The sequence below is a fragment of the Silurus aristotelis genome (assembly GCF_946808225.1).
Source record: "Silurus aristotelis genome assembly, chromosome: 12".
Lineage (NCBI taxonomy): Eukaryota > Metazoa > Chordata > Actinopteri > Siluriformes > Siluridae > Silurus > Silurus aristotelis.
Genome location: NC_139585.1, coordinates 8,210,213 through 8,229,543, shown reverse-complemented (window position 1 = coordinate 8,229,543; position 19,331 = coordinate 8,210,213). Strand labels below are relative to the sequence as shown.

Sequence of the window (19,331 nt, the reverse complement as noted above, 5' to 3'; positions counted from 1 at the left end):
GAGGCTCTGTTAAGATGCTTAGATCAGAAATGATCAATTTTTTTTTTTTAAGACAGTTCACTTATCTGGCACTAAAGGATAGATGGCTTGGGAATAGAGGTGAATGCAGGGGAGAAAATGCATGTAGTATGAATCTTCTACTCAATGGGCGATGGATTTACAATCATGTTGAGTGTGTAATGAAAGAACAAGCCAGGAAGAGTCACTTCGAATGTCAGATAGATAAATGAAAATGTTTTTTCCCCCTAATAGTTTGCCTAAAGTGCAGGTGTTTTCTAAAAAAGCAGTGCAGACAAGAGAAAAATAAACTTCTTTCAGTAGCACAGAGCATCATGACAATTGCCACTGAAACCAAAGCTCAAGTCTGTATCTCTAGGTGTCTGCACAAGACCAGTACCACCAGGAACGGATGGTACTCATATTGGAGCTCGCTGTTTAATGCTTTGTGACGTGATACAAACCGAATCAATGGATGCGAGTTAATAAAACATGGTTGTGCTTTGTGCACAAGAGCTGGCAGGAAAGCATCGTCTATTCTGTGCAAGTCACAAACAAAACCGAACAACTTGGCCCATAAAACGGCTCTCTGATATTTTTCTGTCTTAATCCTCATTATCTCTGATTTTTATTTGCACTTGACTTGGTCTCAACCCTCTTAAGACAACCTTAACTAGGGGGATGAGATTTTTAATATTGCATAACCATAAATTGACATTTCCCAAATCTCCTGTTGGGCATACCGCATATTTTTGCTCATGTTACAGACAAACATTAAAATCTTTCAACTCTATATCTTTGCACAAGCAATTTTGTTCCAGATGATACAAAACACGTAAAAAATGGTTAATGAAATGACTGATGAAAAAAACGTGTTTTATTTTCCTAAGTTTTACTTGTTTATAATCACTTTCTCAGCCGATTATATACCTGGAGTCATCTCTCAATATGAAACAGAAGCAAACAAAAACTACATCATTCTGGTTTATAAGAAATCAAATCGAGAAAAAAAACAAACAAACAAACAAACAAACAAACCATCTATGCAGGCAATCAGCCTGAAAAAAGAGTGGGAAACATTCCCACCCACAGAGCCAGACAACATTAATCCAAAGCCTCCACTTACCAGAGCATATTCAATTCCATTCTGCTCCATAACAATTTCAGCAATGATACTAAATAAATAATTAAGCCAATCCACACAACATTTTCAGCTTGCTGTGCTCGAAGGCTTGTTGTTCTTGCATTAATGGAAAAGGCAATAACTACTAGCATAACGATGACCACTCAAGCAAAGCACTTTCTCTACTTGCACAAATATGTGCCACTTGCTCAAGAGCGGTGTTTTACAATCATGGAGCTGAAGTATGCTTGCTCTGCATATTTTACTGTTTTTCCTGCTCTTACACACCTGGCTGAACTCTGCAGCACATTACCATGCGCTGCAGGATGTTCAAATGAAGACAGCAGTAAATAAAAAAAGTTTAATGTTAATCCGAAATTTCACTTTATGATCAAATTTAGCCTGGTTTTGTTTGCTTTTAAATTCCAGTACGCTACCAGTCTGTTTTGGTACCTAGCCACAAGTGGTTGTGTGGAGGAGTGTGGCTCCTTCCTGTCTGGTTTTCCAGCTACATGCTGTTAATGATACCAGTAGATGAGACTGATCTCATAAAACAGGAGGCCTGAAGGCACAAAGGCCTTGTTTCCCACATCCATCTCGCCCACTACCCTCTGCTCCAAGCCTTCGGTGAATGAGGGAGTCCAGTTTAATAGATGTTATCTCTGTTCATGGCACCGAAGAGAATGAAAATTTGTCTTGAAGAGAAGAGCATGTTAGTAACTGCTGCAAATTTTGTGCAAGCCTCAGCAGTCAAGAATTGACTTACTTATTTGTACATTTATTTAGATTCAATCACATTCACGGCCATACAGAAGATATTTAACCGAGGTTTCATCTGAATGAGATTAGAACAGAGAAATAGGTCATGTTAAAAATGCTTGATTGCTGAGCAAGTCGTCTCTCGCATGGAAGAGGGGTTCAGTGGCAGCAGGACATCCAATTATTCTCAAAATATGTGCTTCAGTTGGGGAGAAGGATTAAGAGGTCCCATTAAAATTCGATGAGAGACAAGTCACAAACAACACTTCTGAGACTACTAATATTAATGTAGGCAAAGGCTTGAACTTAGACAGAACTGAGTTGCTAACTGAAAATAAACTCCCCCAAGTAAAATGTTTGTTCTATTGTATTCTTTTCTTTGCCAGGAACCATGGTGAGCAAAGAGGTTGGTAAAAGCATGCTCACCAACTCTGAATCGGACTCTGAGACGGCACCTTCTATGGCCCTGGAGGTAAAAGGACCGCCGGATGGGAGTCGGCAGGTGCGCAAACGTAACAAAGCCTTGCAGGTACGCTTCAAGGACATCTGCGAGGCGCAGAGCGAGCAGGCGGCTGCGGCAAGGGGAGCAAAGCCGATCTCGTACAAAGTGGCATACCGCAAATACATGACCGTTCCGGCCCGGAGATCCATACCCAACGTGACAAAAAGCACTGGAGTGCAGACCTCCCCAGACCTGAGAAAGCGCTACCAGACTTTTCCACTGGAAAGGAAAAAGGGTCAAAGTGTAAAACATGCAGCAACAGCAGAGAGCTATAAGGACCAGGATAATGGATATGTTGTTGATGTTAAGAGGGCCAAGGCGGCCGAGGTGGTGAGGGAAGAGACGTCGTCTCACACGGTACAAAAGACCAAAGCTTTGATGCACACTAATGAGTGCATAGCCACCATAGAGCACCACTCACACGCTGCAGAGTGTGCAGACAGGACGCTGCTGCCCTGTCCCTCTGAGGACCAATCAAATTACAAGATCTGTACGATGAAGAGCAAACATCGAAAGAGCTTCCAAAGGGACTCAGACTCATTGGACCGCTCAGGAAAATGGCAAGTAATAAATTCTGATGAAAGAGATGGCAGTACACTGCCAAACTCTAGTTCCAAGGTGATGAGTCCTATAGCCTGGAATTCCTTAACGCAGGTGGAGTGTCTGGAGAGTCCGACGGCACGCAGCAAGCGCAAAAAGGTTCTACAGCTAAACGGCCTGCAATCACAGACACTGCCGAGGACTGGCTGCACCACACAAGTGCAGTGCCATGCGGGAATGCTCTCTGCTCGGCCCATACAGGCAATGGAGGAAACGACAGCGGCATCAGTTGCTGCCGTACCTGCAGCCGTACCGTCCACATGTGAGGCTGGGAAAGGAACAGTTCCAGGAACTGGGAATCTACAGGTGAATAGCGAAGCTTGCAAGCAGATAGTGCCTGTGAGTCAGGATAAGGAAGTAAAAGCACAGTTGCAAGCCATGGAGAACATGATCAGCTCCAGTCAGGAAACCATCAAAGTCCTGCTGGGAGTCATTCAGGAGTTGGAGAAAGGGGAGGCTCTCCGAGAAGGGTAAGACATAAAAACTACATTATACAGCAAAGTACTTGCAGGAAGATCCTTTTACACTCTTTACTTTTATAGGCCATTGTATTACTCTTAAAATGTTCATGTAATTCCTCCCAGGCTGGGGCTAAGAACAGTATTGCTCATGGGCCCATGTGTGATTGCTCGTGGCAGCACAATCAGCAAGATTGAAAACTAAGATCGGTCAAGCTAGCAAGCTATGTTCAGCGCAAAGCCAAATCATAGCCAAAAAGAAATGTCTTCCAGAAAGCAGTCCCACAGCCCTTAATGCCAGGCAGGACTGATTGTGATTCTGAACTAAAGCAAAATGCTGGATGCTAATGCAGGAAATACATCAGCAAACTAATTGTCCATTGAAAGAATAAAAATGTCATCGCAATTCACCTTAGCAAACTGGGCTTTAAAATTTTATTTAATACACACCGGTAGCATATTAATTAGCCTTTTACTTGTGTTGCATCCGAGTAATGGGGGGAAAAAATAAATAAATAACTTGCTCTGTCTGTCTCCTCGATCTTCGTAAGTTGAAATCAGGCTTATTTGCATGTATAATAGCCTAATCTCCTTATCGCTACAATCAGAAGATTGAGCAAGTGATGGGTGAAATGTCTGATTTGCCCTCGGTGACATAAATAAAATATGCCACGGCATATTTAGCATGCAGCCTGCCGACTGGGCATGACGTAGCAATTAAGTGATCATGGACAGGAACTGCAGGGTGGAAGGGTCTTAAGAGAGAAATTAGCGCTTTTCAAGGGCTGCTTGCACATACTTTAGAGGAGAGAGGTGCTATTAAAAGATAGCATCTGTCATTTAAGAGTGTGTGAGGTTATGTGAGTGTAAAGCCAGGTAGCAGGGGCCACCCACACAGACACACACACACGCGTATATGTTTTAATGCTGCAGGGATTAAAGTGGACACTTTTACACTGGCAGACCACCAAGAGTGTGATTAAACACTTTTTCTTTATGTACCCAAAAGACAATCTGACCTCAGTGCACAGGACAGCAGTATAGACATCACCAAGCGGTCTGACGGGGAACGAGTAAAACGACAAGTTTCTTACTGTTTAATATAAAACCGTTCTGCTGTTTTCAGCAGACATGCATTAAAAATGCTTCTGGGTGATAACCAGAAAGCTGAGATCCAATGAAATTTAAGAAAAATCTAATGAGCGCCACTATACTATAATCACTATAACTCATTAAATACGGAAGTTGTTCAAGTCAAACCTTTGCGTTTATAAAATAAGAACGAATTTCAAAGAATGGAAACAGTTATTTTTCGACACAATAGTTACTGACGGACATATGGCCGTTTTTGAAACCTTTACACCACTCGAATGTCTTACAGCTTCTGAGCGTCTCATCGCCGCACTGTGCGTGGATTCTTCTGTAGATATATGCACACGTTAACACTGTTGTCTGCCATCTTCATTATTATCTTCATTTGGACTGGCCCGTTACATGTGCGCCACCTATCAGTAATAGGACACATTGGAAATTTATACAGTGCGTAGTATCTCCACGCTAGCATCCGTTTTTATACATGGAAAAATGAAAAGTCCCGGGTTGATTTGCGCGCCTCTTGAAGCAACTAGTTAGTAAGGACACTGTATTACAGATAGAGATCAAAAAGTTGCCAGATCACAACAAAGGAAATTCACAGAGAGGTTTGGTTGCTTGAGCAAAACTCTCATCTCTCTTTTGTATCCTCTTTCAGGTGTTATTCACTTTGAAGGGGAAAAAAAGCAATAATAAATTTAAATTTCCTATTATGATGTAATACTAGTGATACTGTACAATAACTTTGAGAGGTGAAAGAAGTCAGAGGAAAAACTAAAAGCTGTAAATGCATACTGTATATGAGTATATATTGTTTAATAGTAATCAGCTGAGCTGAAAAATAGTTCTCCAGCTCTAACAGCATCATTTTAATGTTCTGAGTTCACTGAAAGTACTCATTTTCCTCACTAGCACCCTGGGCAAATTTTGTTTTCTTGCAGGCAGAGCAGAAAAGATAACGCGAGCACAGACATGGAGCATTGGTCTCATTCTACAGTCAGTAAAATGTCAAGTGCTGAACAAACAAGAGTTGGCCTTGGGCTATGAGTCTCACTTACTAAATGCTCAAAATTATGCCTGCTACGTTACTCATACTCTTGTTGTGCGCTGATCCGTTTGCTATGCCATGGCACTGAACGAAAGACACAAAGGAGTTCGAAACAAGTTCAATAACGATGATGTCCGGTGTTCCCCTTTAGAGGTTGATTACACCGCATATCGATAAGGATCATTTGTGCTGAAACGGCTCTGATCCGACACGCAGCGGAGTCCGAGTCCGTTTTCAGCAGACCTTTTTCCCAGGAAGTAAACCGTGACAATCATGGCAACAATTCAGCAGCGTGCCATTCACCAGAACAATGAGTTCTAATTCAAACAGCTCTATGACTGAGAGGCACCTTATTCACTGTAGTATCATTAAACTTCTGAAGAGCTTGATAATTAGCTGAATCAGGATAATTGAATCTGGGGAATGATAAACTACGTGGCGCTGTTTTCCAAAGGAAGTGCAAATGAGATTCTCGGCTGGAAGTACAGATGGATGAGTCTATAGGTGTTCCTGCACTTGCCTACATGTTGCAAGATGAAGATAACACACTGCAATGACATCCTGTGCAAAGTCTTGTCATCCTGTCAGTACAATTAGCACTCTCTTTCTCCTCCCTCCATGTGCCAGACTGGCACAGTGGCCCTCCCCTGGGCTCCTCTGGCACCGCTATACATCACTGTCCCCATTAGCCACTGAAAACCCGCCTCGGAAAAACCCCATGCATCAGCTAACACTCGCATCGCTCACAGTCCAGAGCCAACATGGCTGCTGCTTTCCTTCTGAGCTCAAGTTTGAAAATCCAAGCGGTGTTGGCAGGATGCAAAGAGTTGGTGCAGGTAGGCTAAGCTGTTAACGGTGAAGTTGGCTTGAGTCTGACACCCAGCTAAAAAAGAGCCGGATAGAATTACTGTCACTTAGCGAGGCTGATTTAGGCAGACTGAGGGAGGAATAAAAAGATATAAGGGGGAAAAAAAGTGGATGCCTTTTCAGGAAAATCATCCTCCATCAGGATGCTGTAAGCACAAGGTCAGGCTCTTCACTGCTTGCTGTTCAAAGGTGAAAAGGTCACCATGTCTCCGTTAGCACAAATATAGCAGGTTGTTATATGTGATGAGCAACTGAAGAGAAGAAAAAAAAAGATTTTAACACTTTTCCAGGATTGCTGCTGACTGCTCCTAACAAAGTACGGACAGAGTATTTTGCTCATAAAAAGACGACAAAAATGTTTACGATTAATGTAAACAAACGAGAAAAAAAAATAAAGAATTCGATAATGAATTCAAAACCTTGAAGAAACCGTGATCATTAATTAGTACTGCAGATCAGTGTAGGTTTTACACGGTGAGAGCACACACGCCATTAAATATAATGCTTCATTAAATTCTGATGTTAATCCAAAATGGCTGCACTGTTATAGATAAAAAAATAAAAAAATAAAAAAATAAATAAACTGTCTACTTTCCTTGTCACTTGGATGGTAACTAAATTACATTACTCTAAAATTGATTGTGTACTGATGTAGATAAACTTCTTACAGTTTACACTTCACCTAATTATATAACATATACATTCTAGAAACCACACCCTAATGCAGTGGGAAAGTTCCCTGACCTGTGAATAAGGGCCTACCCAGTTTCACTTTACTCCAAATACAATCCATCTCTTACAACTGAAGGTAATCAGTACCATCCCAGAATGAGTAGAAAGATCAGCTGGTTTGTAATGACCCTGGGGGAACTTCAACCTCTAGTCATTTCCATTCACTGTCATGGTCTTAGTCGTTCCAGACATCATCATACTTATTGTACTTGTAATGTTAGTAAGTACAATAAATGTCCAAGAAATAACACCCTTGAGAAAGAGAAGTCCTGCGGTTATAGAAAAAAAAACCTGGGTGATACGATGTGGCCACACCAAGTTGCCACTGCTGGGCCCCTGAGCAGAGCCTCTAATGCGATAGCTGCTCAGTTGTATGAGTGAGAAGAGAAAAAAATAGAAATAAATAAATAAGTAAATCGTTCTGAATAAGGGCGTCTGCCAAATGCTAATATTTTTATTTATTTTTTTATTTTTTTTAAAGAGATCATAATAATATATTAGCACATCTGGGTGTTTTCTATTCCTCCGACACCACACTGAAATGCCAACAATTACAACTGAATGTTTATTACTTATTTACTATACCATGCATCTTATTCATTTTAATTACATTCAAAGTGTGAGTACATTTAGGGTAAATATTAATTACTGATCTATCTTCCATTATAGCAGGTATATATATATATATATATATATATATATATATATATATATATATATATATATATATATATATATATATATATATATATATATATATAAATCATTATTAATAACACAACAAACAAATTGTTCCATTCCCAGGAAAGGAAAAACACAAAGACTTTTCTGTGGTGTAAAGCTGACACTTATAAAGTGCTGAAACTGGTGACTCCTTTCTTTTATACTATATTTTTATCAAATGTACTTTTTTTTTCTTCACCATATCAATTAAAATAAATTTTTCCAGAATCCCTGTTTATTATTAGCCCAAGATTTCATAACCCCCCTGTCATGAAGAAAATGAATAAGCTGTTACTGTAGAAATGATAATTAATTCGAATGATCGAACCTCACTGATAAAAAACCTGTTGAATTACAGCTGGAACTGCCATCAGAGCTGCTATTAGAGGACATTAATCATCGTCTTCTGACCAGTCAAATTAAAGATTGGTATAAATCTCAAGTAAAAGGCTGCTTAGGTTCTTGATTGCATAACTGCAGCACGCCATGATGTGTGGCATTTTCATTCGTGTTTTTCTCTAAAAAATATGATCGTAGTTAAGCATGGAGGGGATGCTACAGTATGTACATACCGGTGTGAAGCCGCTCGGTGGAGGCTGTATGAGCGAGGGATAAAGCAGCAGCTAGCAGGGTGCTTGTAGCTGATTAATTGTAGGAGCTTGAGTAAAATCAATGATATATGCAGATGTGATCAACAGCCAGAACGAGATCTAGTTCATATAAACGAGAGCAAAAATTATTTACGGAAATTCATTATTTACTGCCTGCTTCATGCTGGGAAAAGATCCAAGAGTAGGGGTGTGTGTGTGTGTGTGTGTGTGTGTGTGTGTGTGTGTGTGTGTGTGTGTGTGTGTGTGTGTTGGATTGCGTTACTACCGTTTTTCTAACCTATCAGGACAAACACATGGTCCTGCACAACCTCTGCAAGAAGCATATGTACAGAATGCTAATATGCAACATTGTGTGTTTTTATTAACCTTGCGTTAATAATGAGGCAGGACAAAACAGATGACTTGTAGGTTTTGGAAAGTGGACTGACTAATCCAGGCTTCCTAATGACCCGTCCCTCTCTCTTTATCTCCTTCAGTCTCTCCTATCGGACCGGGCAGGACACAGCCAACTGCGACACTTGCCGGAACAGCGCATGCATTATTTACAGGTTGGCTTCTCTCCCTCCTTTTCTACAAAAGTGCTGCGCTTTACACTTATATATATATATATATATATATATATATATATATATATATATATATATATGTGTGTGCAACAAGACCTGAGAGTTCTGAGCAGTGAGGTAACTGTTTTTGAAAACAAAGCTGTTGAAGATAATGATGGCTGTTGCCCGTGGCTCTGAGGACGACTATTTTTGGTTGGACACTCAGAAATGGAGGCAGTCTTGGGAGTTTTGTGAGCGTTTGTCTGTGAGATTAACAGAATGGGTAAAAAATCTTCTACATTCAGCAGCTGCAATCAGGTTTCGACCTGGACAGGTACATAGTGAGTGTGGAAATTGTAATAACAGTAATACTCTATATGGTGCAGATCATCAGAATTTATTGATTTATTTACACTCACAGGTCACTTTATTAGGAATACCGGCACATTTATGCGGTTTATTAGCCAATCACGTGGTAGTCGGGCAATCCAGACAATCATACACTTAACAAAAGCAGAAAGTAGGAAACATTGACAATGGTTGTTAGTTCCAGATGGACTGGTGCGAGAATTTCAGAAACTGCTGATCTGCACAAAATTGAATTGAATTGGATTCATCTTTATTTGTCGAGCGCTTGTAGAATTGACATTTTCCCAAAGCAGCTTTACAGAGACAAAGAGGTTATGAAGTTGGAATGTATAAGTGTAGCGCCTATAGGTTTGCTCCTTATAAGTTTATCCCTAATGAGCGAGTCAGTGGCGACTGCGGGAAGAAAAATCTCCCCTAAGCGGTATGAGGGAGAAACCTTGAGAGAAATCGGACTCGCAACTGAATCCATCCCCATCAGAGTGAGACCAAATGTGCATTCATTACAGCTCCATCATTACTGTTGTGTACTGCTCCGTGATGGCGCTGAAATGCAGAGCTGTTCATGCAAACTGCAGTCCTGAGCCATTGTAACAGACCGTCACAGGTTAAGCCATTCAGATCATCATCTCTCTTCACTCTAATGATCAACGTGAACTATTCCCAAAACCCCAGAACTGCACGTGCATTATTTTGTGCATTGTGCTGCTTCCACATGATTGGCTGACTGAATAAGTGCACTAATGGGCAGGTGGGTTCCTATTGAAATAGACAAAGAGTATAAAAATGGTCAACATTATGTTAACAATAAAAACTTAGAAATTAATTCGATCTATTCAGCATCAGTAGTTTGTCATTCATCTGTCATTAGTATCTGCTACATTGGTGCTGAGCTGGTGCTCAGTTCTGGTGGCTAAACTTCCCTTTTTTTTTATTTATTAGCATTTAAATATTACAACTTTGTTTGGGGATCTCTACAGTGTGCATCATAGATTTTGACAGCCGGTATTTAGACCAGCTAGAAACTCATTCTATAAGCCTTCATCCACTAAGTCATAAAACCAAGGACGTGATCACAGAAAAAGTTTATATATATATATATATATATATATATATATATATATATATATATATATATATATATATATATATATATATATATATATAAACTTTTTCTGTAATCAAGTGGTTGGTTTTATGACTTAATAGACTTAATTTTACCACCACATATATTTTACCACCACATATATATATATATATATATATATATATATATATATATATATATATATATATATATATATATATATATATATATATATAAAAGAAAAGAAAACCTGTAATAATTAAACCATTTCAGAGAAAGGACACATTTTTAACCCACTAAGGGTGCCAATACTTCTGCAACTACATATCTGATCTACTAGTTCTTATTTGTAGTGCTTTTAAAATCCAATAAAATGCCCATATTTATTTTATGTCTTTATAGCACACTACTATCATTATATGTTAGTACTACTGTATTTTTTTATGATTTACAAAATTTAGTATAAAAAGAAATAAAATCCCGTGAATAAACATAAAAAAATAAATAAAAGCATTTATCTGTTTCCTTTTTTTATTCCGCAAAAAACTCCAACAAATGCCTCCAGCATGCGACATTCGCTCGCGTGCTGTACGGTTTTGCACAAACGACAAACTGCTCGCGTGCGTTTTTATCATCCATGCCGAGAGAAAGCCTGAAACAGCTGTGCTCGCGTACACGCTCCCGTAAATACCAGTCACGGCATCAGAAAGGTGTTTGGCCCCGTTGTGTTTGCAGGTGAGCTGTGAGAGGAATATCAAGTGCTGCTGTCTGATTGCTTTTGTCTGAAAATCCTGAAATCCTGATCAACACTGAATAAAACATTAAAGTCTCAATGAGCAAGTGCAGAAACATTGCCTTAGAGCTACCACTGCTTAGACAGTGTACATGTTAATAACAGAAATCGTGTGGTGGTGGTGTTGCTTTCTTTGTTTTTTTTTATCGGGAAGGGGGGTTTAGTTGGAGCTAATCCAGAAGGAACCGGATTGTCAGAATGACAGGCAGATTTTATGATCTCTGCTACTTTGCTTTGACCTTCATACCCAATAAAATCAAATCAGTTCTTGTGAAGAATTGTCACTGGCAGTGATAAGCCCTCTGCTTCTTATCAGCTCAACTAACTGAGCTAATTACGTATACATACAAAACCATTCAGCCACAGAAAACAGTTGTACAACCATTTCAGAATAAAAAGGAAGACAGGATTCTTGATACAGTTTTGCACACTATTTGCGTCTTCAGTCATGTTCATGAGAAAGCTTCATTTAGGAGGTTTTCTTAACCTCCTCAAATAGCACAAGGCTTCTCATGCTGACTCAAACTGAAGTGAAATTTAAAGAAAGGACTGTTGAACTTTGTTTGGATGTTCCGTTAATCAAAGTTCAGTAACTACCACACGACCTCTTCTCAGGCAATAGACTAATCACAATTAGATATGCAAATAACAAGCAACTCAAGCTCTTGATAAATGATCTGGGCTTTTCTTAAGCAGGATCAGCCTTTAAAAAAAAAAAAAAAAAAAAAAAAAAAACAAGGACTCCTTCTGAGTCTCTCATTCTAGATTCATTACATAAATGTGAAACTGCATAAATAAATCAATTTAAAAACTGTAATGAATGGACATTCGGTGCCACCCAGATGAAATTTGGGTCCCTTTTGAGTCTGGTTCTTCTCAAGGTTCCTTTCTTACTCTTTCCATTTCAGGGAGTTTTTCCTTCCTACCGTCACGCCCGGGTTCTCAACACAGATAAAAAAAAAAATAATAATAATAATTATATACTATTGACTGAGGTCCCCTGGTGGTCTAGTGGTTAAGATGCAGCGCTCCCACCGCTGCGACCCGGGTTCGATTTCCAGTCAGGGAACCATCCCCAGCCACTCTTAGTGCCGGTCCCAAGCCCGGATAAATTGGGGAGGGTTGCGTTAGGAAGGGCATCCAGCGTAAAACATGTGCCAAATCAAACGTGCGGAGGATCCGCTGTGGCGACCCCTAACGGGAGAAGCCGAAAAGAAAGATATATACTATTGACTGAATTTGCTTTCCTTTCCTTAACTTCTAAAAGACTTATTTTTATAAGTTGACAAGTATACACTTACTGTCGGGGCTTCCCGACAGCATGGTTCAATATTAAAGTTAATAACACCTGCGCATCGTTCTCAGGTTCATATGGTGATCTTTCAGACCCTAATTTGAGAATCACTGGTTCTAAAGGTTTTGAATTTGATGTTAAAGACAACAAAGCCAACAAAATGAACATTGAGGTGAACTAACCGAGATACGATTCGCCACAAAATACCGGCGTAACAACTGCTCAAATGATCGAATGGAAATACATGAAAGGCAGAAATAACAAGTACGGGTCAATTAGATTGCTGCTTAACCGTTTCTATATCGAATCGGATCTATGCTGAATAGATTTGGTGCGTTTGTGAGTGTATATCTTTGCATGTGAGAGTATGTGCACGAGTATCGGTAATGAAATAAACCCCTTTTGCAGTGTTTGGAAGGAATTCGTAAAGACGTGCAGCACAAAATCAGTCCGCAGCGCAGAATCCATGTGTGAGGTGATGGAATGGAGAGGCAGTGGGTTTTTGTGAATATTACACACTGAATGCAGTGATCCTGTAAATAGGTGAGGACTGCTGAATTTCAGAGAGCGAGCCAGAATCAAATTCTGCCACTCTGTTCAAAGGGAAAGTGGATTAAGCGATATCTAATTACACACAGCACCGTGAAGGGACTCCTTGTAAGTGTGTGAGTGCTTGCTGTGTGTGTGTGTGTGTGTGTGTGTGTGTGTGTGTATGTGTGTGCGCGCGCTTAAAAGGAAATGCATGGCAACACTATGGTATAATTTATAAGCGTCACTCTAAAAGTGTTGCAGTTCTAGAAAAAAAAAAAAGAAACTAACCCATGTTTTAGAGTGCGAGATATGCCTGTTTCAGCTGCAGTGTGCTTAACTGTACATCCCATCAGAAGAGTGTGTGTGTGTGTGTGTGTGTGTGTGTGTGTGTGTGTGTAATTAAGAAAAGATCAACACATAACGTTACCCCGGAGGTGTACCGCCATCTCAGTAACGCTATCATCTCTGACTTCTGCTCTCATTACCCATCTTCAACCTCATCTCATCTCATCTCTGGAGCCCACCATGAATTGAACGAGTGAGTCTTCTATGCTTTATATCAAGATGGAAGACCAGAATATTAAAGGCAGGAGATGAGGATGAGAAGAAGTAGGAGAAAGAGGAAGATGACTCGATTCTATTGATCATCCCATTTCGTTCTCCCTAATCTAGTAATCCTTTGGGAAACTGCACAAAAAGAGAGTACAGCCATGATGGAGTGATTCTGCTTTCCTTTCTTTTTTTTGTTCATTTATCCAGCCTTGAGCCATGCCGCCTTTGTGGAAAGCTCATCATGTTAGGAATTATTTCAGAGTGGGAGACCGTCTGCTAATGTGATGATCAAACTGAAAGGAGGAGGAAGAGTGTGAATGGTACTATGTAGAAAGCAGAAAGGATATTAAGTAGTCTTTAAAGTAAAAGGGGTATTTTACTGATCCAAAAAGAGATATTTGAACATTGGTTCAAATATCGTCTTGTAAGACGTGTAAAATACGTCGTTTACAAGTCTTATACGTCGTTTACAAAGCTGTTGAATTCTCATGTTCATTGGGTTAGATGACGACGATTATTTTTATTATTATATATACATGCTGGATAATCTACATAAACCACCGATAATCATTAGTATGTCAAGTGCCGGTGCTTCGTAACAGTCCACGTTTTCATTTTTAAAGAGGAGTGTTGAAACAGGATGGTAAGATCTGGTCTCACAGATGTTAAATGTTAAATTAAAACCTTTAATTTGCAGTTCAAATTCAAATCCATGGTATTAACACATTGCCATTGCAGGAATTATTTCCTAACACTACGCCCCCCTGAGATGTCATCAAATTACTGAATTGTGAAAAACCTCAGTCATAATACAAGACAAAAAAAATAATTTCACATTTCTTTTTTTTAAGATTTGAAAGAATCAATCTCAATCTGGTGCCTGGTTTTGGAACCTGTACAAGATAATTAAATTTTCAGATATATCACTGTTGCAAAGAATATTTAAATTGAAAATATAAATAAATATGTATATTTGAAATAAATCTTCAGTTGTGAATGAATGCTACTAGTCTTCAATGTGTAATATGACATTTACATGTGTTTCGTTTGCTAAAGCTGAAAAACACAAAAAAATGATGCGATCTGAGCAGTTAAGGGGTTAAGCGTATTGATTAAGGACTCGGCAGTGGCAGCTTGGTGATGTTGGGATTTACATGACTTAATCACTGCGCTTGCACTGCCATGTGCTTGCCAGATTTAATGACGTTGCAGCTAAAAACAGAAACCAACAAACATTTGGCACTGAGCGAACTAGTTGATGAAAGAATTCCCACTGCGATGGTGTTTATCTAACAGCCACCCGGCATGAGATCAAGCGAAACTCGTGGGACAGCTACAAATACAATAGTCACAACAAACCAAAAAAAAAATTTTGTCTTGTTAATGGCATTTTTTTTTTTTACAGGGCAAAACATTTGACAGAATAAATGGACTGAATTCTAGCTTCCTGTGTCCTTATTACATGAAGCCGAATTTGAAGAATTGGCGAGAACACGTTCCTTAATGACCCAGCCAGCTCCAGTCTTCTCCAAACTCCTCTTCTTTGCCTTAAAAGGCATTTCTGTCAGCATGTAATGATTATAGACTGAGGCTGGCTTTACTGTGAGCATGTGGCTATCAGATTCGTATCCATTCAGATGACGTATAATGTGTGGGAAAGGAAGCTCCTTTGTTTGCTGTTCAATATTACTCAGTATTATACATTATCCAATCCTAACTATTATGTTAGAGACAAAATAGTCATCATGAAATCTTTGTGTTATGCTTGAGAGAGAAACGACAAAGAGAACACGATGTTGAAATGCTCATTCTGCCAAATAACTGCACACACACACACTTGAAATTTCTATTAGACCAGTGTTAAAGGGACAGAGACTACCGGTGGGTGTTACATCACTGTGAAAACTTGACACTGAGAAGAGCGCTCTCTCTGTGTGTGTGTGTGTGTGAGTGTGCGTGTGAGTGTGCGTGAGAGAGAGCGAGAGAGAGAGAGAGAGAGAGAGAGAGATTTTCCACACAGAGATAACCCTGCTTTTCACTGAGCCACCTGGTTACCATGGAGACCAGAATGAAGCTGATAGATTAAAGAATGCTTTTTTTTTATTGTGTGTGAGACAGACAGAGAAAGAGAGAAAAAGAGAAAGAGAGAGAGAGAAAGAGAGAGAGAGATGGGGGAGATCTTTTACGAAACACTTCAATCTTCTTGAGGAGAAAAAAGAAAGGCAGGCAGGATGAAGAAACAGTGACTGTAAATTGGGTCTCCCTTCACACTGCTCGAAATACTACGTGAATGAAAAGCCAAATGTCATCGACATGGAGGCATGTTCCTGAAGACTGCTCTGATGAAAGAGGCCTGGGGATGCGTAGCTTACAAAAGTTTCATTAAAAGAGTTTCGCTGTGTCTTCAACAAGAACAATCTCTTGTGTGCTGACAGCATTAACAAACCTTTATAAAAAGCAAGACTGTGGCATTTTTCAACATCTCCATCTACAGTTACATCCACCATCTCACACATCTGTTCTGCAAGGGATATTATCACGGAGGATTCTTATCCACAGTGCGCTGAATTCGTAAATGTATTGGGTTAGAAGATGCAGCGGTGCTAAAATTAAGAGCTATTTTATATATATATATATATATATATATATATATATATATATATATATATATATATATATATATATATATATATATATATATATACGTATTCTGGACAATGAACATAAACAAGCATTAACAATAAACATAATTTCTCTAGTGTGGGTGCCTCCTTACGGCCAGCATGTTCTCCACCACAGTGGGAAGCAGGAGTTAAATGTAATGTTAAATTGTTTATTTACAGTTTGGGCAATAATCAAATTCAGCCTGAATCTGGTGCCTTGCATTAGGACCGGTACATTTTTAGCTCTATACTGCTGCTGCAGGCTGAACTATTATCATACTGTAAACGATTATTCGGTTGTGAATTAGCACTGATAGTCGCGGATCACTGTGCTATTTTCTTTCACTTCATTTGCTGAAGCTTAATAACAACAACTCATACAATCTAAACAGTTAAAGAGTTAAGCATTTTATTGTCAAAATTCACTTTTTAATGGAAGTCTATGGGCATCAAGTGCAGTCATGACATGAAGTGACCGTGTGTACTGTGGAAATGCGTGATTGACATTTTAGAAATCAGTGTTCCATTAGTTATCCAGTGCGCCAGACATCTCCATCTTAGCAGAGTTGAACGAACACAGACGGTTACGAATGCATTCTTTGATAGGAGGACCTGCAAATGTAAACTTTGATGGCCAGTTTACTCAACTTTGGCACTCTTTGTTCCAATCGAGCTTTTATTTTTCCCCTGAGTGAGAAAACTTTGCTGATTGAAGCAAACATTTTGAAGGAATGCATAAATATATTAATTTTTTGCAGCATACAGTGAACCTGCAGTGCCTTTACAATATTTAAACTTTGGATTATAGCAAGTATAGATATATTTAGTTTTATATAAACAAAAACGTGTCATTTTGCACCGACCATGATTCAGGACGACAAATTTCTACATTTTTTTAATTCTAGAAATCAAAACAAAATCATGAAGCCAATATCAAATAATTGTGAACGCGGTGCATCTCAATACAGACCTAATGGTTACGTTTTTTCATTTTCTTTCTCATGTCTTCTGATTTCCACAAGAAACCTTTTGGAAAACCATTTACTATATACAGGGGTGTGAAAAAGTGTTTGCCCCCCTTCCTGATTTCTTTTTTTTTTTTTGCATGTTTGTCATACTTTAATGTTTCAGATCATCAAACTAATTGAAATATTAGATAACACAAGTGAACACAACATGCAGTTTGTAAATAAATGTTTTTATTATTGAGGGAAAACAAAATCCAAAACTACATGGCCCTGTGTAAAAAAGTGTTTGCCCCTACACCTAAAAACTAGTTGGGCCGCCCTTAGCAGCAACATCTGCAATTAAGCGCTGGTGATAATCTGTTAGTTACAGCGCTGTGGAGGAATTTTGGTCCACTCGTCTATGCAGAATTGCTTGTTGTAAATTAGGGTTTTCGAGCATGAACCGCCTTTTCAAGGTCATGCCACAGCATCTCAACAGAATCAGGTCAGGACTTTGACTAGGCCACTCCAAAGTCTTTATTTTGTTTTTCTTCAGTCATTCAGAGATGGACTTGATGGTGTGTTTTGGATCATTGTCCTGCTGCAAAACCCAAGTTTGCTTCAGCTTAAGGTCATGAACAGATGGCCAGACATTCTCCTCCAGGATTTTTTGGGAAACAGCAGAATTCATGGTTCAATTTATCACAGCAAGTCTTCCAGGTCCTGAGGTAGCAAAACAGCCCCAGACCATCACACTACCACCACCATATTTTACTGTTACAGTATGATGTTCATTTGCTAAAGTGTTACTTTTACGCCAGACGTAATGGGACACACATCTTCCAAAAAGCTTTGTCTCGTCAGTCCACAGAGTATTTTCCCAAAAGTCTTGGGATCATCAAAATGTTTTCTGGCAAAACTGAGACGAGCCTCTATGTTTTTTTTTTGCTCAGCAGCGGTTTTTCGTCTTGGAACTCAAGTTTGCCCAGTCTCTTTCTTATGGTGGAGTCATGAACATCGACCTTAACTGAGGCAAGTGAGGCCTTCAGTTCTTTGGATGTTGTTCTGGGGTCTTTTGTGACCTCTTGTATGAATCGACGCTGTGCTCTTGGGGTAATTTAGGTCTGCCCCGGGAAGGTTTTCCACTGTTCCATATTTTTGTCATTTGTGAATAATGGCTCTCACTGTGGTTCGCTGGAGTCCCAAAGCTTTAGAAATGGCTTTATAACCTTTTCCAGACTAGTAGATCTCAATTACAACATTCTCATTTGTTTCTGAATTTCTTTGAATCTCGGCATGATGTCTAGCTTTTGAGGATCTTTTGGTCTATTTCACTTGTCAGGCAGGACCTATTTAAGAGATTTCTTGATTGAGAACAGGTGTGGCAGTAATCTGGCCTGGGTGTGGCTAGAGAAACAAAGACTTTCTCACACAGGGCCATGTAGTTTTGGATTTTGTTTTCCCTCAATAATAAAAACCTTCATTTAAAAACTGCAAGTTGTGTTCACTTGTGTTATTTTTTACTAATATTTAAATTAGTTTGATGATCTGAAACATTAAAGTGTGACACACATGCAAAAAAGAAATAGGAAGTCATGAAGAGGGCAAACACTTTTTTCACACCGCTGTGTGTGTTCCGTATTTGCCTCACATGTAGCAGCATATTTCAATTCATAGATAAACAAATGCCTTTGGTCTCTTAGACAAAGTGTTGAGTAAACAGGTTTGCTGTTCTTGTACTAAATTATCCTTGTGAAACTCGCACTGCAAACACAATAGCGATTAGGCTGTAAATTCTGAAGACTGATCCCTATCATAACAAAAGGTTTAACATCATTTACATTTGTGTATGTGAGAGAGAGACCTTTACTTACTATAAAATGGAAATGCCGAAATGCCATCGTGTCAGAACACTAGACATCAAGTTCAAATATAAATGAATAGTGTTTAACTAAAAGATGAAGAAATGGCTTCTTGTACGTTCTTTGACAAAAAATACGAAGGCCATTTAAAGAGTTTTGCGTTTGTGTAAATACCAAAT

General features: G+C 39.1%; 2 protein-coding genes and 1 long non-coding RNA gene across 4 annotated transcripts in view; 2 read left to right on the top strand and 1 right to left on the bottom strand.

Moving 5' to 3' along the window:
- dock1 (dedicator of cytokinesis 1) overlaps nt 1–19,331 on the bottom strand; it is a 291,553-nt gene that overhangs the window by 117,142 nt on the left and 155,080 nt on the right. The gene's annotated exons all lie outside the window — the stretch shown is intronic.
- Nucleotides 1–19,331, top strand: part of insyn2a (inhibitory synaptic factor 2A) — a 41,794-nt gene that overhangs the window by 7,492 nt on the left and 14,971 nt on the right. Inside the window, exons 2-3 of the mRNA XM_083556593.1 lie at nt 2,266–3,451; nt 8,989–9,060. Of these exons, the coding sequence (XP_083412719.1) occupies nt 2,271–3,451; nt 8,989–9,060 (1,253 nt within the window). The 5' untranslated portion in view covers nt 2,266–2,270. The remainder of the gene's footprint in view (nt 1–2,265; nt 3,452–8,988; nt 9,061–19,331) is intronic.
- LOC310734558 overlaps nt 16,454–19,331 on the top strand; it is a 4,360-nt gene continuing 1,482 nt past the window's right edge. Inside the window, exons 1-2 of the long non-coding RNA XR_014536081.1 lie at nt 16,454–18,928; nt 19,000–19,331. The exon at nt 19,000–19,331 is cut by the window's right edge and continues 1,482 nt beyond it. This is a non-coding gene — a long non-coding RNA (uncharacterized lncRNA). The remainder of the gene's footprint in view (nt 18,929–18,999) is intronic.